This window comes from Anguilla rostrata, chromosome 8, assembly GCF_018555375.3.
Source record: "Anguilla rostrata isolate EN2019 chromosome 8, ASM1855537v3, whole genome shotgun sequence".
Classification (NCBI taxonomy): Eukaryota; Metazoa; Chordata; class Actinopteri; order Anguilliformes; family Anguillidae; genus Anguilla; species Anguilla rostrata.
In genome coordinates this window covers 27,873,883-27,900,116 of record NC_057940.1, presented here as the reverse complement: position 1 = coordinate 27,900,116, position 26,234 = coordinate 27,873,883, and the positions used below count along the sequence as shown (strand labels likewise).

Here is a 26,234-nt window from a genome sequence, read left to right as displayed (position 1 = left end):
AAACCAGCTGGTGTAACGCGATATACCTTCAGTGAAGTTTAAATAGTGTCTGCGTTAGTTAAGCTGTCTTCCATGGAGTAGGGTACGATTGTGGCGCTGCTCTGTCAGAGTGCCGGCTGGTATTTGGGGGACTGCTAAAACGAGAAGAAACCAAGTGGTCGGATCACTTTTTTACTTCGATTTTTTTCGGCGCAATTTTAAATCTGCTTTAATGGATCTTTTCCCTTTTTTTACAAGATAGACTGTAAGTAACCAGTAACTTTTTTGTAACCTATATAAAACTAGTCCATATTGAGCTGCGATATTGAGGTTAATTTTCGAAGTTAGCGTTCTTTTGTTACTCGTCCATTTGTTTTCCTTTTGTGTAAGTAAGTCGTGAATACATCTCAAAATTAAATATTTTGCAACTCAAAGAAAATAAACGTTTACTCTTCATTTCGGGCTACTCATTTTCTCCTTGTGGATATCCGCACCTGAGGCTCAACGAAGCCATGTCCAATAGCAGTGACAAATTTCAACAATGCAAACGCCATTTCAACTTCGATCTCGTTTATATCTTTTCTGGTTACTTATTTGCTGTTGTTATTGTGAATGTGTTTGACAACAGTTTACCTAAGAAAGTTTTGAACACCTGTTAGCTTTATCTTTCAGAACATGAAATTAATAGTGATTAATGCTGTTCTAATGTTTAACTTTTTTTTTTAGTTGACATAACAAGGGCCCAGCATTCTATGAACAGTCTGATTTCCTGATTTATCCACCTCGACGATGAGCACAAAGTAAGAATATTTAAGTTTTAATGCACCAAATGAATGGTGATCATGTTTGGAGATTGTGTATTAACCTGTCATGTCCGTCTCTCCCAGAATGCTGCAAGTGTTTGGTGGGTGCTCTGTGCCTCAGCCTATAATGCCGTCAATGCCCGTAGACCTGGCCATGCGTCTGTGCCTGAGCCAGAGTCCGCCCCTCTGCCAGCTCCTGAGGATGTCCTCACTGAAGCCCCTGCGGCCGTGCATCCAGCCCCAATCGCCCGAGTCAGAAATGCCGCAGTCCCACCCCACGGCCTGCCCCTCAGACTGGACCCTGTCCGAGACTGGCATCAGCGGGGACGGCACCAGCACCAAGAAGAAGCGCGTGGTGTTCGCCGACTCCAAGGGCCTCTCGCTCACCGCCGTGCACGTGTTCTCCGAGAGGGAGGAGCCCCCGCGCCCCGAGCCCTCGCCGAGCCTGCGGTTGCTGCGGCGACCGGCGGCGGACAGGAAGCATCCCGGCGGGGCGAGGAAGCCGCCGCCGCGGCTGGGGTTCCAGCAGCCCCTGGCCGACTTCCAGTCGTTCCGCGCCCGGCTGCAGGAGGACCTGGTCCTCCTGGAGAGCTGCAGCGTGACGGAGCGTGCCCTCAGCGGCACCGTCCAGGTGAAGAACGTCAGCTTCCAGAAGGCCGTGCACGTGCGCGTCACTTTCGACTCCTGGCGCAGCTGGCGCGACGTGCCCTGCGCCTTCCTGCAGCAGCAGCGCTACGGCGGCTCGGACACGGACGTCTTCGCCTTCCACGTCCCGCTCCCCGAGGACCTGGACCCCAGGGAGCGGCTGGAGTTTTGTGTGTCTTACCTCCCGGGCAGCCAAAGCACGGCTCTGTGGGACAACAACAAGGGACAGAACTACAGCGTTGTCTGTGGGGAGTGTGAGGCTCCCCCCTCCGCTCAGCCCATCACGTCTAAACAGAAGCCTGGGAGACCGTGGGCAGGCCAGTCTCAGAGCAAAGAGTATGCCCCGAATGATGCAATGCAGGTCCCTTCACCCTATTCCTATGAGATCTTGGTTAACCACAGCTGGGGCAGATTGGGAAACATCTCACCTTTCTGGTGACTCGGTGGTGCCCACCGATGCTTGACACTAGTAAATAATTATAGATGGAATGTTCTACCTTCTGCCAACACCCCCCCCCCCCCCCCTCCTTCAGCTGAAGAATATCTATAATTATGACTACTGACCTCAGGCAAACTTGGAATTAGTCTTCTTTCATTGGTACTTCACTTTGTGACCATCGGCCCATTCACTGGCAGAGAAATTAGTAACTTGCAGGCAATGTTTCAGACGGCCCCAAGACAGAGGCAACTTTTGAACATTGACCTCTGCTACAATTCCTGCCATGAGGACCTAAGAAGCAAACTGATAAAGTAGGCATGACAGATGGAACCTGACCTGAAAATTAACTATGTTTCTCCTTTTATACTGAGCGCTAAGCCAAGACAACTGTGATTATTGTCATTTTTACCCAAACTCACTGACTAATTAAACCCCAAAGTATTAGCAAAGTGTGACTATTGAGTTTGCTCAACGTTTTTCCCCCTTTGTAGGGGGAGCGGATGGACTTCTGTGATGGAAGCTGCCCTGGGTTGTTGAATGAATTTTCCTGCACATTTTTGTAAATAAACTGGCTTTAAATATCAATTTAAATCTGGTGGCTCTAGTTATTTTAAAATCTGCCTCATATGTCTCTTTGGGTCTCACATTTTGGAAGTCCCGCTCCAGCATTATCACAGTTGTCATTTCCATGCCTGTAATGTCTACAGAGGCTAGTAGGCTCTCAATACTGTAGATTGTCACATGGCCAAGGAATGTTACTCCTTACATTTGTAATGATAAACAGTATTTTGTAAGTGTAATTTCTATACTTGTCATAATCTCTTGCAGTGGCAGAATCTAATTCAACACACACTAGTCAACTCTTGTTATATTGTATATTATCAGAATCTATATAAATGAATAATAGTTCCAAGGCCCAGAAATATTTTTTCTTGTTTGTTTGCTGGTACGTGAAACCAGCAATTAAACATGTTTCACATGAGCAGTCAAATTGGTTTTGAATAATACCAACTGAATTTGGTTTTGATCTTTCCCCCTGTTTTTCTGACCTACTTTTTGTCCATATTTGCCATGGTGGCTTAATTGCATCAGATCATACACAAAAGACATGCACACTCGCAGAGGCCTACAATAAGATTGGATAAATGGGACACATCAGCAGTAATCAGAGGAAATGGCACATTGATGCCAGAAAAAGCGAATACAAGGATGAGTGAGTCATCGCTGTTTGCCGTCAAACAATGCTCCTGCCTTGAAATGTATTTTTAAGAGGACTCTGTATCCTCAATCAGATAGTAGAATATCAGTCACACAAAATCACAACTGATTGTTTTCAGTTTCCATTGTGCAGGTGCACTGCATGGCCAAAAGTATGTGGACACCCGAACATCACAAGCAGCTAATCTCTTTTCCAACCTGCTGCTGGCCCTAGGTTATAGGATTAGATATACTGCACTATACTACAATACAATAGTTTTTGGTTTTTATTTTATATTTGGTTCTATTTTATTTTTATTTTGGATTTTATTTAGTTATTTTGGTGAATACCGATTTTAGTTGCTTCAGTGGATTTCCTGCTTTCAGTTTTGTTCTTTTTCTTTTCTTTTTTAAAGCTAAATGTCGGCAAGATGGGAATAAGATCCCTTTTGTGGTCAGGCCTGAATTTACTTGTTTTTCCCCTCTGGCTGTTAGTCCAATAGGCCAGCAGGCTTATTCTTTTTTTGGTGATTTTAAAGATTTTTTACATTTACATTACAGGCATTTAGCAGATGCTCTTATCCAGAGCGACTTACACAACATTTTACATTGTATCCATCTATACAGCTCATTAAATACTGAAGCAATTCTGGTTAGGTATCTTGCTCAAGCATACAACGGCAGTGCCCCACCCGTTGGTCTAGTTCTTACTTTGTTCCTGTGGCATTTATGTTGCAGTCATTGCTGCCAAATGCTTATTGTTAGTTGGAGGCTGTACCATTCACATGCATATAAAAATAGCCATGTCGCATGCTTCATGCACAAAAAACAAACATACAGTAAATTCGACGGAACAGTATTTTTATTTGCCAGTGTTGTTGAAAACCATTTGAAACCTCTTCCTGGAAGCAGCTGTATATAATTTGGGTATACCTCCTGACTTTGTGTGTTTTCAGATTTCTCTTATTTCTCTTTACATGGACTTTTGTTCTTTTGTGTGAACAGCCTGGAATGCTGCAGAAGGAAATCTAAGTATCTAGAGATGGTTCATATGAATTGAGTTTTGCTGTACTCACTGGTTACTTGGCAACAGAGGATGGAGGCTATTCGAACTTGTCTCTCTGCATCATTTATGGCAGGTATGTGATTCTGTAGGATCCCTCTGTGCCAATCAGATTTTAAAATTAGCTTTTTTATATGCAGTTGCTTCTGGACAGTTGTTTTCTAATCAGCAGCTTTTTGGAAACACACATCATGACCAATCTGGTAGGGACAGAAGAGCTAGACACAGGGAGATGTGGGAATACTGAATAACTCCAGGGTTTTTATTCACAGAGAGAGCGTTTTCCACCCATGAAAATAAACAGCGAAAAGATTTCGCCCGTCGCCCTCATGGGACTGGGGTAAAAATAAAAAACTAAAACAACAAAGACAAAATGAATTAAATTACAAATTGTAGCTTTTTTAGCTCACTTCTCTCGTGATGTGCTCTCGCTTTAAACGTCATGGGGATCCCTGGTCTCAGACGCCTACTGTGGAAAGAAGCACACTTCAAAATCCTGGACTGATTCGTGACAGGATTCAGGTGTGTTACCTACTTAACCAGTAGGCGTGGTCCTCTAATTGCCCTGAATTCCTCCCGCAAACTGAGCCCTGCCACAGAAACCGAAATGTAAAAGGTATTTACTTGGTTAGTGCCATTTTTTCTGTAGCTTAAACCTTTGTGTCTATATATGACTGATTTACTGAGTACATTTGCATTTTGTTGTGTTTTAAATCAAATTCAAACATGTGGCAAATATGGCCTTTCACACTTTAAGAAAAATTAAACGTGTACCCATTCTTTACAACTATGAGTAGTGGACAACATGAATTGAAATGGTGTTCCAGCAGCGGCAGGTTCTGGTGGAACCTGTTGGGTCACATTTTCTGGCATGGTTTTGGTACATTCTTACCATTAGATGGCAAGTTTTGTGTGAATTGTTACTTTACGCTACCTGTGGTGTCTAAGTACAATTAACATAAACAGAATATGCAGTATTCTTGGGCCATGGAGCATAAGCTTCAAAACAAATAAAATTTTGATTTATGAACAATGTAACTCACAATTGATTTGGCCGTTATGCAATGGGAGTGTAAAACTTTAATCTAAGTGACACTTGAATCAAATGGTTATTTTTATATTATGGTTCCCCATCTCTGGCAAATTTGAGTTGCTAATGAATTCTTAGTGTACGTCCTCAGCGCATGGTCTGGATCTAATTGCCGTTAGTAACGCCTCAGAATAAGAACACCCTGTCTCCCTTTCTCGGTGTCGTGCTGACCGTGTTGGCGTCACTGAAGCTGTAGGCACATATTCCGAAAAACTACTGTGAACTACTGAAGAATCCGAGGGGCTATATCTTGGAACATTTGACTGTCAGTGAGAAACCTCCACAGGCACAGATTCTGTTGAATGTCACCATTCCGTGGGTGCTCATGATGCTAAACCTTGCTATCTGCCACAGACAGACTGATGCTCTGTCCCCTGTACACTGCTTCCACGCCCATATATGGCTTTTACACTGAGGGAAACTCATGAAGTTCAAGCTACTGCATTTGGTTAGCAGAGGCAAGTGCTTGCTGGAAATTTGGTCAGGGGTCAGGTACGTGCAGGTGAGTTAGTGCTCCCCATACTCCCCCTCCAGGGTTTGGCAGATAAGCAATCATTGTTTGTTTTACACACTTGGCAAGTAGAGACATGCTTCAACATTCAGTTGAAAAGAATGTCTGACTATGTATTGCATCAGTTCCTGTGTCTGACTTACTGGAAATCAAAATATGATTTTATCAGATCATCTTTTAATGAATGCCAAAGTTATTTTTCACCATGTGGGAATCAACATTGTTTATTTCCATTGTAATCTTTCTTATTGTATTTCCTGCTTCTTGGTAGGAAATGTTCATATGTAAATGTATGAAAATTTAATATTGTAATCTGCTCATTTCGGTATTATACCATTTCCAAAACTCATAGCTCTTGACACTTATGGGTTCTAGCACAGTTGAGCTGCTCAGTTTTTTCCCCCACAATTATTCTACAAAATTGCCAGTTGTGGCTCTGTCATGACTATGCTGACTGCAGTATTGCTGAAGTTTGTGTTTTCTGATGCTCTTTCAGAAAAGCCGGTGACTATTTATTCTTAAGGCCATGCAATCCTACTGGAGCTAGCATATACTGGAGGAATGTATCTGTTACTGAGGAGAATCGGAGCATGGTAGAGATTCTGTTAAAGTTGGCAACCAACATGGCCTAGGCTGAACCCTGAAGTGCTATATGGCTGCATCAAGTTTGAGGCAAGACCAAAGATATTGTAATTCAAAGCTATAATCTAAAGTGTCTCTACTAATGCATTCTGTTTAGGTATTTAAACATCTGTTATATGCCGTTTGGATTTATTTGCCTGAAATCTTTCTTTCTCATGAAATGATGAGCAGCAACATGATATGAAAAAATGCCTTGAGTATAATAAAACTAAAATTCAGTATACTCAATAATACTCTTTGCTATATTGCTTTTCGTTTGGCTAATACTGCGGTCTGTGATTTGTGGTGGTCTGATGCCCTGTGCAGTCAGTCAGTGTGTTTGAGAGTAATTGTGCTGTCACACAAGAGTGTGACAGTGTTTTGAGAATATATAACATCCCCACAGCTTCAACCCACATCTGCAGAATTTAAACCCTGCAGTGTTCTCTTCAACAAAGGGAGACTTGTTGACATGCTGACATGCTTTTCTAATGGTAATACAATCAACACATCCGTATTTAAGTGAGTATTCCTCAATCTCCCCTGAGATAAGACCCCCGCTTATCTACCTAACTGTTTAAATATTTGCAGGACAGTGTTTGATTTTTTATTTTCTCGTAAGGTCATCCTTGAATCTGAACTTTTCCCCTCATCAAAACACACGTGACATCCAGATCAGGATCTGGAGCAATAATAGCGGTGCAATCTGATTGCAACCTATTCAAAACCTCCTGTGCAAGAATGGGCATAACTGGGGTTTCACAGACAACTGCAAACTTTCCCTCCTCAGAGAGAGGGACCTGGTGACAAGGGGTCACAGCCCTGATTATGAGGCTATCTAGGGTGGTGACCCTTTTGAAACAGGGTTACTCAGCCTCTGGCATGCACGTGTGTCACTAATATATTAATAGAAAAAAATGATTGTGTGCTTCATTGTACCTATAGAACTAATATATATATATATATATAATGTGCACACGCATGATGGATATACATAATGTTAATGTACTGCTTTTGTATACTGTATGTGGTATAACTATAGAATTGGTTCACAAAAACTTTACATAATTCAAGTGTTATGACACCATTGTTGCCTTACACTTTGCGTTCCTCCTAGAATAAATACTGATTTAAAAAATCATAATTATAGTTTGAAGATCAATAAAAGTAATCTTGCAATAGTGCTCAATATTGTATTTTTATTGTATTGGTTTTCCTTATATGTACAGTAAATAATTATAGATCTGTACTCTGTCAATAATGATGCCTATTTTATGGCTATTGATAATCTCAAGTAGTAAAGTCCATATGCTCACGTTTTACAATGCAGATCCTTCACCCTACGTTTGAAGTTGAGCTTGATCTGTATCAGTCTCTCTGTTTTGCAGGGAATTTCAGTCTTAGAGGTTCTAAATTCCTGCAAATTTGTGCGTTACCTGTAGCTTATTCATATATGTAACAGTTGCGTAGACTTTCTGTAAGAAACACTGACTTGCATTACTAAAAAACAAATCCTTACTTGTACTCAATCAGCTATTTTCAACATTGAATTTTACAGTATGTGAGAACAAGTTATCTGCCATCAACATGGAGGCTTTGTCATTAATTTATTTTGCTGATCCAGATAGCAGCTAGCAGCTCCATTTGACAGTAGTTGAAACTGTAAAGGACGGTTGTAGAATGTCTTTGTTGCTGTGGAAGTCATGAGATTTTGTGGAAACTTATTGCTGTCTTTCCAGCTGAACACTGTGTTTTCCACTAACTCATTTTATTAATTTTTCATTGAAACTGACTCATTGTCTGCATTGTGTACAGTACTTGAATAGCAACATTGGGCTTCATTCACAAAACTATTCTTAAATTATTCTTCCTTTTGTTCTTAAAAATGTTCCTACAAAAAATAAAAACTATATGAGATTCATGACACGTGCAGACCTTTTGTTTTTGTGCATATCCCAGGTTTATAAGATGATGAATGCTGGCTGTTTGTAAATTGTATGCACAATCCTGTTCATGTGATTTGCATAAGGAAACAGCCATGAACAAATAAAGGTAAGAAAAAAATGATGAATGCCAAAATGTTCTTGGTAATGTTCTTTCATGCAGTTTACAATCAAATGTGATCATACACATGTTTCGTGAATGAGGCCCATTTACATTTTGGAAACGTTTAGAAGCATGATGTTCTGTTCAAGAATGCCAGTCAGGCTTCAAACAAACAACTTTGTTTCAAAATCAACCCTCTTGGTGCAGATTTAATCGCCAGAAACATTTAGACACATGAATTGTGTACACATATAGTACAGGAATTGCAAGAATGGAAACTATTTTCACTATGTATATAGTCAGTGACTATTCCATGGTTTGTTGGTCATTTTACACAATACTTGGGACAGTAAAAACACACATTTAGGGATACATAAGACGCTATAAATCACATTATATGCAACAGGTACATGGCCTCCTCACCCTTTCACATTCCATTCAATGATATGTCGTTTGAAGCTTTAAACTGCATTCAAATGTATAATTTCATACACTTATTATCATTTGTGCTTCCTAAGTATTAAGGGGTAAGTTGGATATATCAGCTGTAATTCCAATATGATAAGGAAATGGTGGTTTGCATTGAGGGATACACAGAGAAGGCTGATCTAAAACATAAAGTAAAAGTGAGAAAATAATGAGACTTTTGTTGTGTGATATGTTATCACTATTGTATTATAACACTGCTATGTGTTATTATATGGGGTTTTCATTTTCAAATGATGTGGCTTTATTTAGTTGTTGATAAATTGTTGATCTGGATTCGACATTGAGGTACCTGCTGTTTGTTCATTGCCATGGATATAGATTTTGAACGTGTTTGTTCAAGTACAGGTGCTTCAGAAGTTTATGTAAAGTCATTAACAATATAATTAAGTCAGTATCTCAGGAAGCTTATTAGGATTTATTGATTAATGGTATTTTGTGTTTAATGGGGCCTTGAAGTACAATGAAATAGTAGTCGGTCTTAACTGAGACGGCCTTTTGCTTATAAAATATCTAGATGGTAAAAAATCATTTTGGATAAACCGCATTTTATCTTTTTTTATCAGCACAAATGCATATTTCTTTCTTTCACGTTTCTGTAATTTGTGTATTGTCAGTTAAAGGTCAGTATTTAATTTCATTGCTGAATCAAACCTGAATAACTGTGATGTAGTTGATTCAGCACGAAAATACACACTGTGCTTCCAGGACCATATGTGAGCAACGGAGCATGTATTTTTTGACATTGCACAGTCCCAAGTTGACGGGAGCAATCTGGATATCTAACCAGAATTCAATCACCAAAGATTAGACAAGCCTCTGCGTGACGTGATTGAAGAGTCAAGTCGAGTTTAACGGTCAGCTTAACAAATGTCAGAATCCAGCTCTTCAACAAATTCAGCATCATATTTCCCACCTCAGATTTGCTGGCCTGGATTCCCAGCACTGAGGTAAGTACTGTTGCTAGTTAGGAAATGCAAGAAATAGCCTGTTTTCTCTGTTGGTTTTCTTTGTATTACATATTACACATTTCCTTAGCGGTGGTAAACTTCTAGCCATGATTTTGGATTGGCTCTCGTGGTTTGATGTTTTCTGATTATTATTATTTTTTTTTTTTTAAGTTTTGTGATATTAAAATAGTTTTATGACTAACCCAAGGAATATATAACACATTAGAAACGGAACTGATGTCAGCTGTATGGAATACTTGGCAACAATGTAGCAACCTAAAATGTAAGACTTAGCAATGTAGTACATACAGAATGGCTTTTTCTTAACCAAATACAATCTTACCCTCATCTGCTCCATCAGTTTTATTAACATGTTGTCAACATAAGGGATATCTTTCTATTATGAGGAGTTTCGATTCATAAAATGTAGAGGGGAAATGCAACCCTTGGTAAACTCTGCCAGTGGTGTGTCATCTGCTGAGATAAGGGGCAATTTTCACGGTTGGTCTTTTCCTCCAAGTGTTGTGAAGAGCATGCACACAGTCAAGCAGGTGGGGTATCCCGCATACCTGATCTCCGTCAATCAGGATTAGTCCGAAGCTTGAGTTCCTGCCCACCTTAGCGACCCACGCTGATATTGCAGATCTTGCAGCTGGGATCCTTTTTGGCATTAGCTGTGGACTGGCTCATCTGGTGGTGACCGCTGATCTCTACTAGTGTGCCTTGCTCCAGGTGTAGGGGCTCGGTGAAGAACACTTCCAGGATGACGTCGTGGGCGTGGCAGAAGACAGGCTCCTCCCCCTCCCTCTGTGGGGGGGTGTAGGTCAGGAAGGGATTGGCGGACAGGTCCAGCTGGGGCAGCCGACTGCGGCAGAAGTTATCCCCCTCCGAGCCAGCAGGGGCCAACACCAGGATAACGTAGTGGTAGGCAGTGTACATGCAGTAGAAGTCGGCAAAATAAAGGCAGGTCGTTGGATTGAGCAGGCATCCAGCGGGGACATGGAGGCGCAGGGGGCCGTAGGGGGAGTCATTGGGGGGGAGGCCCGTGTCAAACTCTATGTTGCAGCTGAAGAAGATTCCCTGTAGGGTGCTGTTGATTGGAGAGCCGTGACTCCCGCTGTTGTCTTTCAGCGCCGGATGCATCAGTCCCCCACAAGCCGTCCTATAAGACAGTGCCAGTTCATGATGCGGTCATGAGCACAGGCTACTTTATCCTTCTAACATTCAGCAACACATTCCTGTTCTGCACAGTGTTCAAACACATTTATTTGATTAACACAAAGTTAAATATTGACTGTTAAATCACTCCGATATAGTATACTGTATTTAACTCTGCTATATTTGAACATTTTGTCCATATTGGTCTCATATGAACTCTTTTCATACTGAATTACACATTAGATTTAATTTAATCCTGAAAGTTTTACTATGTATTGAAACTGAAATTATACAAAAAAAGAAACCTCATCATTACTGCCAAGAATTTTCTGGCAAGGCACCCACCTGACGTAGTGGAAGTAATCCGGTTGCTGATTACGATAGAACATAGAGAATCTGAGCATTCTCCCAGATACACCCTGGGCTTTCTCCAAGAGCTGCTGGAGGTGCTCCATAGCATAATCTATAGGAATAAAGGTACATTAAATGAGAACTCAAAATAGCCATTTAATATTCTTCATGGTATGGATTTATCTCAATACGTTATCTGCTATTAAAATGAGTTGTGAACACCTTTTCTAGTCTAGCAATGGGAAACGTTTGCCTTTGAATGAATTATGACAATGGAATTATAGGCTTGTCGGGGGTGATTTATAATGCTTAGGCATTCATGTACATGCTCTGTCCATATCATAAAGCATATCAAATGAAATGGTTTCTCCAGATGTCTTCTTTAAGATTTACAAGATAAATAGGAAGATTTAATATGGATTATATTTATTGCTATCAAGTGCATCAAAATGCACTGGCTAATACAATAATTATACAACAGCAGTTTGCATTAGGAATAAATGTGCTATGCACAGCATTTGAAAAGGAAAATAATTATTTGCTTTCACTGTTTTCACTATTTTTTGTTTTCACTGTCTCTGTTTTCACTTTAATTTGCATGTGCAGGAGCTGAAAGTGTTGTGATGGGACACTTCCACACCCTTAGCTGTCTCCCCACACACCATCTCTCTCCGTCTCCCTCCTACCCTCACTCCCACCATGGGTTTCACCCTTCCCCTCACACTTTTCCTTCTTCACTGGCACCCTCCATCTCTCAGTCTCGACTCACCACCGGTGCAGAACTCCACCACTTGGCTCCAGTCTGATATGTGGTAGTCTCCCCCTTCTGGCAGCCTTATGGCTGTCTGGACAGCCACGCAGTACTCCGTTCTAGGGCTCAGGAACCAGTGCCCCCTCACAGCCATGGGCAGGGGTACTGCCTTGGCCACCAGCTTGGTGGGCACATCCTGGCCAGGCAGACAGAGGTGAGTGGTCAATGGTAGCAGGCACTGTGTTCTCACTTGCATTCTACTGTCAAATGGAATCACTGTTTGATTCACACAGTTTCCTGTATGATTGTACACAGGTCTTTAAATATGTTTAAACCCGTTGAGCCATCAGAATAATCAAGGCTGCATCTGTGCAAGAGAACATTTGCTGTCTTTTCTGTACAAATGAATGCTTAGGGGCAAAAGTGTCTTGTTAAGTCCAGTTATTTTTCAGTTTTGATAATAAGGGTGCCCGAGGCCCAAACATTATGAAGAAGCTGATGAAAAGCGACTTTAACTTTCAGCGTTTCATTCTGGTGAACTCAGTTCTGAGGCTGACAAGATGCTTTAGTGCCTGCATTTTCTCTGTAATTCTATATCCTCAGACAAAGTTATCTCTGAGTACATGCACATTTTTGTTTTGGCTCAGTCCCATAACAAGCTCGGTTAATTGCAGCAAGCTCCGTGGGCCACATATCCATGGCAACCCCTGAATAAGTTTTGTTTCACGATATTGATTCTGCCAGAATATAACTCAGACTGGTTCAAAGATAAGAGTCCTCATGCGTCATGCTGAACGAAAGTCTCAGGCTTTGCAAATGTTAGAGTCAAATGAAAAAGATCAAAAGAAACAAATATTGTCACAATCTTAAAAGGTGGCATTTAGGCTTCCATTTAGATATGTAATGCCTGTCATTACCTCTGACATCAGATGTGAAAGTCAAGCTGTAAACTGGAACAGTCTGTCATACCCTTGCCCCTCTGTATCAGAAACATGTCACACATAAGCTCGATACCTCAGAGAAGCGTGATATTCAAACAACAAATTAACCAAGTCAATTTTGGATGTAGGCCCAGTCAAAACCTCCTACTTCCATTTTAGATGTTTAATTGCAATTTTTCTTTCTTTTAAGGGGCACAGTGCACTGTTTTATGCGTATATCACCAATGTCAAGTTAATGGTAATGGTTAATATGTTTAATCTAAGATTTATCTACCATCTAAATGAAATGCTCCTTTTGATTTTCCAGTGTACAATATTTGTATTTTTCAAACATATATATTCAAAATAATATTCATAGAAAAAAATATTTTAAAATATGAACTGGAAAAGAGCAACCAGACATACAGTATATCTAATTCATTCACAAATAAAATTAATTTTTGGATTATTTTATTATCAATGAAAGTTACATCAGCCCATATTTTGTATTGTGAAAAGGTTGCATGATGTGCAGTGTAGCCGTGAGTGTATATACTTAATAAAATGTTGAGATATTTAGAAATTAACTTTTCAGTATCATTTCCTCTACGCAATAGGATGAACAGAAAACAAGAATACCTTGTTTTACAAAGGCATTCTCACAGTCAAATTTATTCTGAGTACAAGAAAACCCTCAAGCAGTGTTTTTGTTTTTTCACTGCACTGTTGGAAGGTTTAAAAAAATAATGTATTCCTGAAATCTTCACTTGCCAGGTCCAGCTTCTGAAATAGGATTCAGTGATGCATTGCAACTATATTGCTTGGTTGTAAAAGATATTTCCTGTAAAGGAGATGGATATCCTGAAGCATGATATGCTGTAACTGGCACATTTATTTTTTTACTGTATTATTGATGGACTGATCAGCTTACCATAAGAGATTTTTATAGTTCTCCTAATGAAAAATGAAAGTATCTGTGTGAAGTGGGAGAAGAGAACAGGTTAAAGTGTGACTGTGTGACACAGACCCTGTGTTTGAAGCGGTTGGGGTCCCCTCCCTCCTTGCGACTCAGATCAATGAAGTAGTGAGTCACCCTCGCTGTGTCCTCAGGAGCCATCTCCCAGGCGATGCGGAAGGAGTCGCAGGTCACCTCGCTGATCTGGATATTTTGAGGTGTGGAGAGGCAATCCATGTCTGCCATTCAGCTGCCAAAGGCCAAAAGGGGTTTGAGTGTCTGTTTAATACTCCATACATTTGCTTGTGGTCAGCTGATAGGGTTGAATTTAAAGGCTGAATTCAATTGTGTAGTTACCGAAATCCTGAAGTTACTGATTCAGAGCCAGGACAAAGATAAACCTAAAATGCCCCCCAGTGGCTATTTATGAGAAAGGCCTAATGTCATACTTTCCCATTTCTTGAATTTACAGACTTTCCAGAAGTCTGGTAAGTCAGCAGCTGAACTAAACCTTGTGCCCTCAGCCACTGCAAATGTGAATGCCCGGGGAAATAGTGTTTCACAGTGTTTACTATCCATTCAGATCATGATTTGGATCATAAACGTCCAATGTTTTTTTTCTCCCTTGACTTTGTCAATGTTTTCTGTTTTTGTAACTCAATCTTTTTTTTTAGTGAAAGAGGTCTTAAGTAAAATTAGCTGTTGGCTAATGTTTGGCGGAGAGAGACTGATTCTGATGCTGCTGTTACTACCTCAACTCATCAGTTTCTCCCTCACTCCCTTTAACCATTCACTTCCTCCTACATTTGCTTCCCCTCCCCCTAGACACTGATGCGCATTCTCCAAACAAACACCTGATGATGTGTACTGAGCTAGTTACTCCACAGGGATGGCTGAGCGGTAAACTTGCCACTCCTACTGCCCTGCTGAACAACCCATGTTCCCCTAGCAGCAGTCTCCTGGCAACACCTGCTCCTCCATCCTTCAAATTGACTATACGGCCTTTCAAAAAGCCTCCACGGACTGTGTGTGTAAACATGATGTCTGCGCAAATCCCTTGGACCAAAAAGTGTTGCTGTGCTTGTTCATGAAAAGCCTCGTATAGTCAAGAAATCTCAGCGTAGCTGAACCAAATATGCTGTGCTTGCGTGCATCTCCAATTTCACCATTTCCTGTCCTGCGCCTTTTCGAATGTTCAGAGAGTTGGAATAGATGATGAAAATAGCAGAGTAAGCACAAAGCGTGGAGATTCAGACCACAGCCAGCTTCTGTGACATGTGGAAGGTGGGGGGAAATGAAATGCCAGAGGAAACGTGAGATGATATATGCTCATGTGTGTTTATTTATTTCCCCCGTCTGTTTCTGGGGCCATTTGATCCAGCCTGATGCCCACAGCCTTGAAAATGGGATTTAATCAGCGAGCCGGGGCATTGTGTTTGATTAGCCATCACCTTTCCCCGGGAATCGATGATCCAGCTGATGTGTTCTCAGCAAAGACAATTACCTTTCTCTCTGGTCTGAAGCAGGCGTACGTCAAACAGGCAAGACTTACGGGCAGCCTCTTTCACTCTCTCGCTCTTTTTCTCTCTCTCCGGCTCAATCCATAATTCTTTCTGCCCTGTCAGTCATTCTTCCTATCTGCCTCCACTTCAAACTGTGTTTTCGTATCACAGTATTCCCCCTCCTTTTTTAAATGCCATTTTATTTCTCCTTCGGTGCTGCCCCAGTGCCTCCAGTTGAGAACCTACAGCATCAAGGGCCTTGCACAAAAGAGCAAACAGCCATTTCCATTTGATTACAAGCTCTAAGGCACAAGCCATATTCTGGAAGCATGTTCTTGAATGTCACAACATACGATAATGCCAGTACATGTGCAGATGATGCAGTAGGACTCTGGAGCCCGTGATGATCTGCGGGTGTTGGTTTAGGGTGTGTGTTGAGTGTGTGCGTTTGCATGGGTCTGTGCATGTGTTTGATGCATTTGCCTCCCGCGTTTGCGCACAGACAGTGCGCAAGCCCACGTGGCTGCTGTGTGCACACGTGCGCGTCCAATGGCATTCCGACCTGCCCCGTGCAATGGCCGCTGCTGCAGCTCATTAAACCCTATGAGCTGTGAAATGTGTGCGTGCCGGCCGCGGCGTTTCCGCGGCGAGAGAGTGCGGTGGATGCGCCGCGCGCCGCTACGCGGGTCTCCGTTGTTTCCTGCCAGCTGTTCGTCTTGCTCTGTGGTGTCTTCACGTGCGCAGGATGTAGGGCACAAGGAGAGCCTCATAGGAATGAGGCTTGCTCCCCTCCAGTACAGCTTGTTCTACTTTCTGCTTGACTCTATAGTGATTTCAAACATTCCCATTCTCTTTGACTGTTCATCAATCCACATACAAAAAAAATAGATATGTGATTAATATATAAATCTGTCCAATTAATCAGGTTGTTTTATTACTAGCCCTAATGCTTTTAAATATTATTTTTTATTTATCCTGTGAAGGAAATTCACTATCAGCATTGGAATCCCAAACCCTGGGGGGCAGGTGGGGGTATTGGTGTTTTTTCGTCCCTCTATTCTAGTCAAATGTAAAACTATCTGGAAAACTATCTGGGTGAGAGCTGTTAATCCTCTAACCTTCACAGCCCTAGAATTGAACGTGCTCACCACTGGAGTTTCAATATTTCAACAGCACAATATGTAAGGGAAGATGCACGAAGTAACACGACTCCTTCTAGTTCATCATTAAGATGTCAGGATGAATCTGAATGAACGCTGAATGGAAGCGATTTGTTACAAATAAGCGCATCCTCTGTCTTTTATCCTCTGTTGGACACACATTATTGCTTAATCGGTCTGGTTAATGTTGTGTTAGTGCGTGCGTGCATGCATGCGTATGTGTTTTGATACCCTTAGGATGCTGACAGTTATAATGAATCTGTGCTTTGGTGATGTTGTTTTCCAACAGCAGTGAGTAAAGGGTATCAGGTGCAGAAATTGGTGATGAAGTCACCCAAAATATGTGGGACTAGGGAGCAGGAGTGGTGTGTGTGTGTGTATCTGTGCATGTGTATATGCGTGCGTGCGTGTGTGCATAGGTGTGTGCATGTGTGTCAGAGGACGGGGGATGGGTTTTTAATAATGTACCATGCTGACAAGCCCAGGGAATTAATAAGATTTGGCCATAAATAATTGTTATCATGGAACAAAACTGAATGCAAGCAATGTATGGTCTTGACAAAACAATTTTATCTTCGGATAGCCATGTCTTCACGTGACTGGTGTGAAAGTGGACCTGGCTGTGATGCAGCTCTTACTGGAAAAGATCTGCCTTTTTCATTCTCTTCCTATCATAATGGACTATCTGAGCACTTGCGTTTACACAATGCATCTGTGAATGGTTGTTAATGGCTTTATGGTTTGGGATTACGTTGATGAGCAGAGAGTATAACCGCAACTGCACTGCAGTCTGGAGGCAAGTCAGTTCCTAAACAACTTAAACCTCTCAGCCATCTGTATCACTGAACCGTGCAGCCACACAAACTGCCAGAATTAATTAACGCTCTGAGATACTGAACACAGTTAAGATCACCCAGATCTAATTGAGATCCTGAGGAAATTTAAAACCAGAACCCTAACACAAGCAGGAGCAGATCATATTGTGGACCAACGCATGAGCATCTCAGATACGGAACACCAATTCTGAGCACAATTTTGACCAACATACAAACAACATAACATACAGAACACACGGGAGCTGCACAGTCTAACTCATAGGAGCACCTCGAGTGACTGGCACAGGAGCACATTAAGACAATTAACACGCTGAAACAGCCCCAGATGTTCACAGCACTGTACACTGTGAGACCTGTCACACAAACAAACTGAGCAGCTGAGCACGATACTGCCTTCTGAAAACCAAACATCAACAGAAACCCTGCTTGTGTGTCTATATGAAGCGCACTTGATTCGGCTGGTGTGGAGTCAGACTGCAAAAGCATGGAGAACAGACGACACATGATTCAGAACCTTACCTCTGTGCAGTGGTGCTGAGCAGCGAGATAGAATCCGTCTACGTATGGGATCAAAGACTGCAAAGCCAAGTGTTTCGGATTCACCTCTTTTTTCCCCCTCTCTCTCTCTCTCTCTCGCTCGCTCTCTCTCTCTCTCTCTTGCTCTCTCTCTGTCTCTCTTACTCTCGCTGCCTCCTCTGCAGTGGATGATGGATCCCTCAGGAAAAACCATTAGGAAGTAAAATGAGTATCTCTCTCTCTCTCTCTCTCTCTCTCTCAGACACCTCTCTGATCTACGGGCTGAGAGCATAGGGAGAGAATGTGTTTTGAACTGCTGCCTACACAGCTTCACAGTTGTATTCTCTGAATAATACCCACTGGTAGACACACGTACGCACACCCACACACACACACAGTAATTTGCTGAGGTGTTTATGTGATGCAGAGGACCAGCCATACACATTTCTTCCTGCTGGCTCACAAATGTACAAACATTCTTTCACAACCTCACATACCACACTGAGCAATGAGTTTGGTCCTCAGCACACATTTGCCCGAAGGTGATTAAACGATTCTTACAATATGGTGTGGCTGCAATATATCCACCAGATCTGAGCAAGCAAAATCCATTAAAAAGTCATATGTACTTGGTAGTTTGTAACATCTTTGAGGGTGTGTCTGGAGATTGATACACCCACATTAATTCCCATAGTTATGCAGTGAACTACTTAGATCTGCAGAAAATATGTATACCCTCATGTATTTTTTCCTTCTGGGGGGGATGATGGGAAGGGATTTAGCCGCACACCTTCCCAGAAGTCAAAGGGGTTCCAGAATAGGGTAGGGGTGGGGGTTGGTGAGCATAAATACAAATATGACATTGAAAATGTGGTTCTCTATGCAATCCAGGACGGGAGCTCTTTAGAGTTCTCACCAAATGCTGTACCATATGGACCCTCTCAACAGGACACACAACCCACTCATCCATTGGGAGATACATGAAGGAGCACAGCGGGAGATATTAACAAGGCTTTTCTACTGTTACTGTACAAGGGAACCAAGTAAACAGAAGAAATCATCTAATTGAAGGCTTGAATACTGAGCTAAATTGCAGTTTCTGTTTATTCTAAAATAAGTTGTGTTACTTAAACAATTTGTTTAACTGCACCTAATATAATGTATTTTCTTGCTATTTTCTTTGTTATCATATGCAACCTTCAATATAAGGGCAAAGCATTTTGTCAAGATGAACTGTACACAAAATGCTGAACTATATAAATTGGTGGTCGCTATGTGCTGCAACAATGGGGCATATGGTTAAAATAATATCCATCACAGGGCAATGTAAAATTAAGCCATCTGTGCAAGTCAGGGACCGTGTTTGCACAGCAATAATATATCCGGCGGACAGTGTTCCAATGATGTATTGTCCTCAACGAGAAGCTTGGCTCTATCGGCGGCAGTGATCGCAGCTCAGAGCCCATAAAGGGAGACATTTCTGTGTGAATTATCACAGATCGTCCCAGCTCCTTTTACAGGCCAGGTTGGCCGCAGATAACCGGTCTCATCACATAGTAATTAAAATGCAATCATCCATCTTCAGACAAGCCGTGACAGCAGGGCAAGGGCACTACGGGGGCAAGCACGACAGACTGCGCGTCCGTGGGGGCTTAGAGAAATACTGTCACAGGCAAAACGGTTAAACTGTGGGTGTTAACGTTTTGCTTTAATATAGCATAATATCTTAATATTTAATATGAAAATTTAAACAATGCGAATATTTCAATTATATAGTGATCGATAGTAATCGCTTTTTAATTGCATTATTCTTTGTGTTAATGAAATATCACATTTATTTCTTAGTGAACAGGATCAGGTTAGTGAGAATTTCATTTTCATGATACAACTACATTTGCATTGAATCATTTATCAAATGGTCTAATCCAGAGTGATTTATGGATTAGTGCATACTGCATCTGCTTGAGCTATAATGAGGCAAGATAAACAGTGATAGATACAGAAATGACAAGCAGCAAAACAGAAACAATGTTACTTAAAAACCTATGCTACAATAAGCTTATACATAGAGTCAGCAAAACAACGAAGTGAAGACCTCAACCTAAATTAATTAAAGTTGCTCAGTAAACTAACAAATGTGTTTTATATCCTAATGAAGGCCTTGACCAGTAAACATATCAAATAGCTGAATTCTCAATAAGTAGTGGTGGTAGTTATTTATTTAATCATCTAAATAAATAACTACTACTGTTGGCACAACGACGCAAGACAAATATCTGAGTAATCAGACAATAAAGTATTATTGTATTGTATCGTAAACAACACATAGAGCATACTGATCCCCCACTCACAAATAAGTTGCATGTAATTGTTACAAAATTACTGAGATAACATATATTTACAAATTTATTTCCACTGAGGTCTTCCAATTAGTAGTAGGAGGTGAGAAATGATCATTTGGGTATTAGACAAAGAACCTACAGCTCAGGGTCACTGACTGAAATGTCAGTTTATGACAGTTTATGTTACACTAATGCTTTTGGTGACCTTACACTTTTTCAAGGGTAACAAAGGTAATTTAGGCCGGCAAAGAGATTCTAAGTATTGGCAAGCTTTTTTGGCCATTAGCAAAACGTTTAATTGACTCGTCCTTGTTTGTGGCAATAACAGCCTGCTTGGCTGATTGTCGAAGGCAAAAGTAAAAAATAAAAGCAAGCCTACTAAAATAACAACATAAGCTGTCCTTTTCATCATGTACCCTGCTTGGTGTGTGTCTGCTTCATAATGTATAACGTACTGTATAAAGGACTTAAAGCTGACCAACAAAAAAAGGCATTCTGACAAACTCAGAGAAGGACATTGTACAAAAGATAAAGAGGGATTAGACAAAGGCCATATTTAAATACAGGCACACTGAGCGCATGACAGAATGCAGCTTTGGCCCTGACAAAGATGGCGCCTGAACGGAACGTCACACGGGTCAAACGTCAAATTAAGAAACTGTCATGGCAGCATCCACGTGAATTCGTCGGTGGAATGTGTCTGTTTGTCGGGGAATATTTCAGTAAGGATATACTAAACGCATGATATATACAAAAGACCCGCTCTGTTTGTGTCCGTGGACATTATTCCCGTTACGGAGAACAAAGACAAATCCAGGTAATTTGTAATCAGTGCCAGGGATTGTAGTTACAGTATGAAGACCAGCTAGCTAGCTGGCTAAGTAGTAATGACTGTATGTTGCCGTGCTTGTGAGTTGGCATGTTTGTCGTGACTCAACATCTAGATCAGGCTAAGCAGCTAACTAGCTATATAAATATCTGTTGCTGTTTGTTACATCAGATTTACTACTTAGCTTTCTGGGTAGGTGTTAAGACCTGTGCTTTGGCATCAGAATAGCTAAACGTAATTATCGGCTAGCTTTAAAGTTAGTTAAGTAGTCTTGTGTTATTCGTTCCATCCATATTTCGATAAATAGCCAGTATTGACGGAAGACTGGCAACGAGCGCAGGAGACTGAAAGTTATTTAAAAAATAGGGTAAGACATGACCGTTCTCAGCACCTCTTTTGTTCTTTGCCCAATATGCTGCTTTTGTTCAAAGTAGATGACTTGCATATTTTACAGACAAATATGGACATTTGACTTGTGGCAATCAGTAGGTACTGGTAGGTAGGCCTATGTGTAGCCTACATTCAACTCCTTTGCATATTTTGGTATTTGCCTCGTTGTTGATGAAAAGTTTTTTTTTTTTTACAATGTTTCTAGAATGTTGGTAGCATCATAGTAGCAATGAGAAATAAAGTAATTTGTTATTATATCCTGCTTGTCTGTTTGGGCTGTTAAGGTCATAGGTCAGGAGAGAGTTGAGGTGTAATCAGTGTTTTTGAAGATGTGTCCCCTGGCTCTTTTCAGCGTGAAACAGTGACTGAAAGAGAATGGCGGAGGACGGCCGCTCCCAGACGCCGACGCCTGGCGTGCCTGGAAAGGGCGTGCTGGTTGGCCGCAGGCTGCCTGCCACTCTGTCCCCTGGTCGCCTGACCACCATGCGCTCGCGTGACGTCACCTTAGGAGGAGTGAAGAAGGTATGTGCTGCACAGACATGAAAGCACTGTAGTATGCTTTCATACTGGTGTGTTGGTGGGCAGTTATAAAGATGGGTGACGTAAAATATGTTTTTATGTCATGTTTTCATGTTTATGCTAACCAAACCTTTTTTTGTCGTGCAGAAAACATTCACCCCAAATATCATTGGGCGCAAAGTTAAAGAAGAGTAAGTCAATTGTTCAGGCCTGTCTTTCTGAGATGTTTTTTTATGCTGTTGGAACATTTAAAAGGTTTGCAAAAAAAACAGCCAACGAGATCATTTTTGTGTTTACAGGGCAAAAGCGGAAGGAGGACAGAGGCGGGAGAGGAAGGAGTTTGACCGGGGTCGTGGACGGGATGGGCGTGGCAGGGGCCGCGGACGCCCCGAGGTCATCCAGTCACACTCCATTTTCGAGCAGGGGCCGGCTGAGATGATGGTGAAGAAGAGGGGTGAGGAAGGAATACACTAAGGCACATGGACATAGACATCCAGTCAGGCTGAGAAAGTGCAACACTGCCCTTCAGTTTTGGTCACATCAGATTCAGTTATTATTGTATTCGCTATCAACATTACCATTCTCTTCATGGTGATTTGTCTGCAAAGATGTATATATTTCCATCAATAAGGTGAGCCTTTGGGATATCAGGGAGGGACACACACTAAATCAGGGGTGTCAAACTTTAGTCCTGGATAACTGTAGTGTCTGCAGGTATAATTTCCTTTCAGAGTGGAAAATTAAGGCCATGAAACCAAGGTGTGTGGACTATTTAGCTAATCAGCGACTTAAATTAATCAGTTGTGCTGAAACGCACTGAAAACAAGCAGACTGCGGTCCTCCAGGACAGGAGTTTGACCCCCCTACACTAAACAGTCACACTTGCATGTGAAGCTGATCTGAATGCTTCTGGCAGTTGTTTTTAATATTCATGAATTGGATTCTTTCAGGCACCTGGGACGGCGACAAGGAAACGCCTAGCGTGGGGCCTTCACCCATCATCAACATCAAGAAGGAGAAGAGGGAGACTGAGGAGGAAACCAAAGAGATACTGCGCATGCTGGAGAGAGACAACGTGGGTCCCTGCGTGTCTGCTCATTAATATGCTACTCCCCTCTGTTTCATTTCAGTTGGGTCATTCTCAATGTGTCTGATTATTTGAAGGCTTTTACCATAGCTCTTCTTGACTTGGCCACTGCCTGTGTCCCCATCTTTGTTGATACAAAAGCCCTTTATTCTTTGGCTATTTGCTTAGTAAAACCCAGTACTTTGGTTAGTACGCTGATTTGTTTGTCCAGAAAAGAACAGCAACCTGTTGCACTAAATGATGCTGAGTCTCTGACATTTTTTCCTCTTATCTTTTTTTTTCTTCCCTCCCTATTCCTCCTTGCTTCCAGTTTCTGGATGACCCTCGACTGAGGAGCGAGCTTAGGAGCTGTCCCGTGCAGCTGCCTCTGGCCGTGTCGGGATGGGTCTTCAAGGAGGAGTTCAGTGCAGACATCAAAGAGAACCTCAAAGCTGAGGAGGTGAAGGGAGAGGAGGAGGATGGAGAAGGAATGGATGTGGAGAATCCAATAGACAAAGTCAAAGGTAACTTAATAAACAAGATATTAAATTCCAGGGACCACAGCCCCAATCTGTCATGTTGCCTGTTGTCTGACCACTTCTACAATAAAAGATTTACAGTGTGCAGTAATGCTGATTGGAATTATTATGAATTGGGAACACTGTTCTGCAGTCAACAGTCAAGGCTCAGTAAGGTTGTTTCAGTATAGCAATCTAATGACATTGGTTTTATGAAAACAATAAAGCAAAGATGTTTCATTGGACGGCCAGAGTATTTCTAAATCAGCCTGGTGAGGCCTATTGACTTGTAATGCACTCATTCTGCTCTTGCTGTAACTATTGAGTTAGAAAATGGCTTGCTAGACTTGATCCTTGGGGAGTATTTTCAATGAGCCCTTCCAGAAAGCATAAAAATTACAGTGTCTGGTAATACGTAACTGTCGCCTGGCTTCCCTCTGCCCTCTTTTCTTCATCTCTCCAGTGAAGGAGGAGCCTGCAGATTGTCCAGAAGTCAAGAAGGTGGAGCCCAATTTCAGGCCTCCGCCCCTGCCGGAGCCCGAGTCCTTACCCGAGCTGCTGAAAATCTGGACCCAGTCCAAGGGGGAGGAGCTTCTTTTCATGCAACTGCCGGATTCGCTGCCAGGGCAGCCACCTACCGAGGATGTCCGGCCAGTCAAGACGGAAGTCCAGACTGAAGATGGCCAGATACTTATGAAGACTGAAAACGAGCAGGTAAGCTAATGGTCATCTGCAGCATGAAATATAACGTAGCTTTTATGTGCATGTCTGAGTGGCCAGGCGTGTGTAACTACATTGTGTACCCCCCTTGTCCTGAGGGTAGGAGGACGCAGAAGATGAGAATAACTGCTGTCTGGGGCAACTCCGTGAGGGGCTGGTGGGTCGGCTGCTGGTGCGGAAGTCTGGGCGAGTGCAGCTCATCCTGGGGCAGATTACTCTAGACCTGGCCCTCGGGACACCCTGCGCCTTCCTGCAGGTCAGTTTATTGAATAACCTGCTTTTAAGCAGCCTCTGTGTTCCATCTCTGTACTCTTGATACCTGGAGTCCTGTGCCAGTACCACAGAACTATTGTCTGATATTTTGAAAACATTTTGTTTTCTAAATTTGTTCTGTATGAAGGTTTCAGTCATGAACTGTTCACGTCTCTGAAGTACACCAGGATCTTTCATGTGTATTTCTCTAACATGGACTTACACTTGTGTCCCTGATGCAATTTTATATCCCTTGCTCCCTCTCTCTTAGGAATTGGTGTCAGTGGGTACAGGAGAGGGGAGGATTGGTGACCTTTCTGTGCTGGGACATATCAAACACAAACTGGTCTGCTCACCGGACTTTGAGGCTCTGCTGGAGAACAGGGTGTGAAGAACTTGGGTGGGCCATAGGCTGTGCTTTAGAAAAACACCCACACCCAGTCTGCATCAGATCCCTCGACTCAACATGGCATGGATTAACAGCAACTGCAGCTAACTGTCTACCAGGGCCACTCGTATTACCACTATCCTCAGTAGACTTAGTCCTACAGCTGAAACCTGGCAGGAGAGCATTCCACTTTTGCAGGTGGTTTTTGAAACTGACAGTACACCTTTTAGAGAAGGCAGGGCAATATTGTTAACCACACAGCGGGAAGACGGTGAAAATTATTCAGCATATATTTATTTATTTATTGTTTTCTCAGAAAAGTTAAGCAATGGATGACTATTCTTTGGCTAAAATGGTTTTTGAATTTCAGTTTTCACATAATGCTTTGAGAGAGAGCTAACATCAGTGTAGGAAAGGTTGATAATCTTGAATTGGGACTGATGCCAAATCTATTTCCTCCTGTTTTGTATAAAGGTGGCCAGAAGTACCGTTGTTTTGATTATACCCTAGGGTGATGGAAGGGCTTTCTCAGGGACATTGAAATAATTGTGGGGCGCACATAAGTGATTTACTTTTCCAAATATAAATTGCCATCTACTTCCTCCTTTCATGATACTTATGGTAAGACTGAAGGGCTGGAGAGCAAAAAGATGCCATGCATCAAATTCCTTACCTCTCAGTTTGGAATCATTCCAGTCCAGAACCTCCACCCCTATATTCTGATCTGAGACCAGTATTGTCAAGAGGAGTTGGCAGTAGAGGTAGATTGTCATGCCAACCGGTCAACTCTCACCATGGTGCAGATACACCGAATATTCGGAGTGGTGGTTTTGGTTGTGGGTGAAATGCTTTTGTCAATAAATGACTCAAACAGAACAGGCACTTGGGTTTCTTTTGCGCTTTGTTTATTTTCCTTGTTTCATGTCGACAGTTTCCTCCACAAGGTGCATGCAGTCACAGTCACTCTCATCCACATTAGTATGGATGAAGGCCAGTTGAGGGGGCTGCTGAACCAAAATGGAACTGGGTTTGCTTCCAATTTCTAATGTAATGTCACAGTGACCAGTGCGATTATTAACTGTTATGAATGGTTTATTGAATACTACATAAACTAAAGGAAGCACTGCAGCACAACTCGTTGAATACTATCTTTTGCAAGCTGTTTGGTCAGGTTTATTTATTGCGTTTGTCACTCGTTGCTTTTCCACTTCTCTATAGAACCGAACGCCCT

The 26,234-nt window shown here is 42.0% G+C and overlaps 3 protein-coding genes and 1 long non-coding RNA gene across 9 annotated transcripts; 3 read left to right on the top strand and 1 right to left on the bottom strand.

The window, feature by feature from the left end:
- On the top strand, positions 1 to 2,451 carry ppp1r3c2b (protein phosphatase 1 regulatory subunit 3C2, duplicate b). Its single transcript, XM_064347520.1, has 3 exons — positions 1 to 244; positions 706 to 779; positions 867 to 2,451. The coding sequence occupies exons 2-3, from the start codon at positions 769 to 771 to the stop codon at positions 1,864 to 1,866; spliced, it is 1,011 nt and encodes a 336-aa protein (XP_064203590.1). The 5' UTR covers positions 1 to 244; positions 706 to 768; the 3' UTR covers positions 1,867 to 2,451.
- A 2,248-nt stretch (positions 2,452 to 4,699) lies between these two features.
- Positions 4,700 to 6,550, top strand: LOC135261323 (uncharacterized). Of its 2 annotated transcripts, none has more exons than XR_010331876.1 (3): positions 4,700 to 4,742; positions 5,571 to 5,718; positions 6,224 to 6,550. It is a non-coding gene; the product is annotated as an uncharacterized LOC135261323 (long non-coding RNA). The 2 variants fall into 2 exon arrangements; XR_010331877.1 differs by lacking the exon at positions 4,700 to 4,742 and adding an exon at positions 5,177 to 5,481.
- Positions 6,551 to 8,429: 1,879 nt separating this feature from the next.
- LOC135261322 (phytanoyl-CoA hydroxylase-interacting protein) lies at positions 8,430 to 18,256 on the bottom strand. The gene is made up of 5 exons (XM_064347519.1): positions 17,983 to 18,256; positions 14,038 to 14,215; positions 12,109 to 12,286; positions 11,334 to 11,451; positions 8,430 to 10,992 (listed from the first exon to the last, which is right to left on the bottom strand). The coding sequence occupies exons 2-5, from the start codon at positions 14,209 to 14,211 to the stop codon at positions 10,449 to 10,451; spliced, it is 1,014 nt and encodes a 337-aa protein (XP_064203589.1). The 5' UTR covers positions 14,212 to 14,215; positions 17,983 to 18,256; the 3' UTR covers positions 8,430 to 10,448.
- Positions 18,257 to 20,932: 2,676 nt separating this feature from the next.
- polr3d (polymerase (RNA) III (DNA directed) polypeptide D) lies at positions 20,933 to 25,879 on the top strand. Of its 5 annotated transcripts, XM_064347510.1 has the most exons (11): positions 20,952 to 21,138; positions 21,458 to 21,517; positions 21,605 to 21,649; positions 21,893 to 22,062; positions 22,207 to 22,250; positions 22,359 to 22,513; positions 23,010 to 23,134; positions 23,457 to 23,649; positions 24,107 to 24,357; positions 24,467 to 24,619; positions 24,887 to 25,879. In XM_064347510.1, exons 4-11 carry the CDS (start codon positions 21,916 to 21,918, stop codon positions 25,004 to 25,006), a joined length of 1,188 nt encoding a protein of 395 aa, XP_064203580.1. In that variant the 5' UTR covers positions 20,952 to 21,138; positions 21,458 to 21,517; positions 21,605 to 21,649; positions 21,893 to 21,915; the 3' UTR covers positions 25,007 to 25,879. The 5 variants fall into 5 exon arrangements, with proteins under 5 accessions (XP_064203583.1, XP_064203580.1, XP_064203582.1 ...); XM_064347512.1 differs by lacking the exon at positions 21,458 to 21,517; XM_064347511.1 differs by lacking the exon at positions 21,605 to 21,649.
- Positions 25,880 to 26,234: the final 355 nt, after the last annotated feature.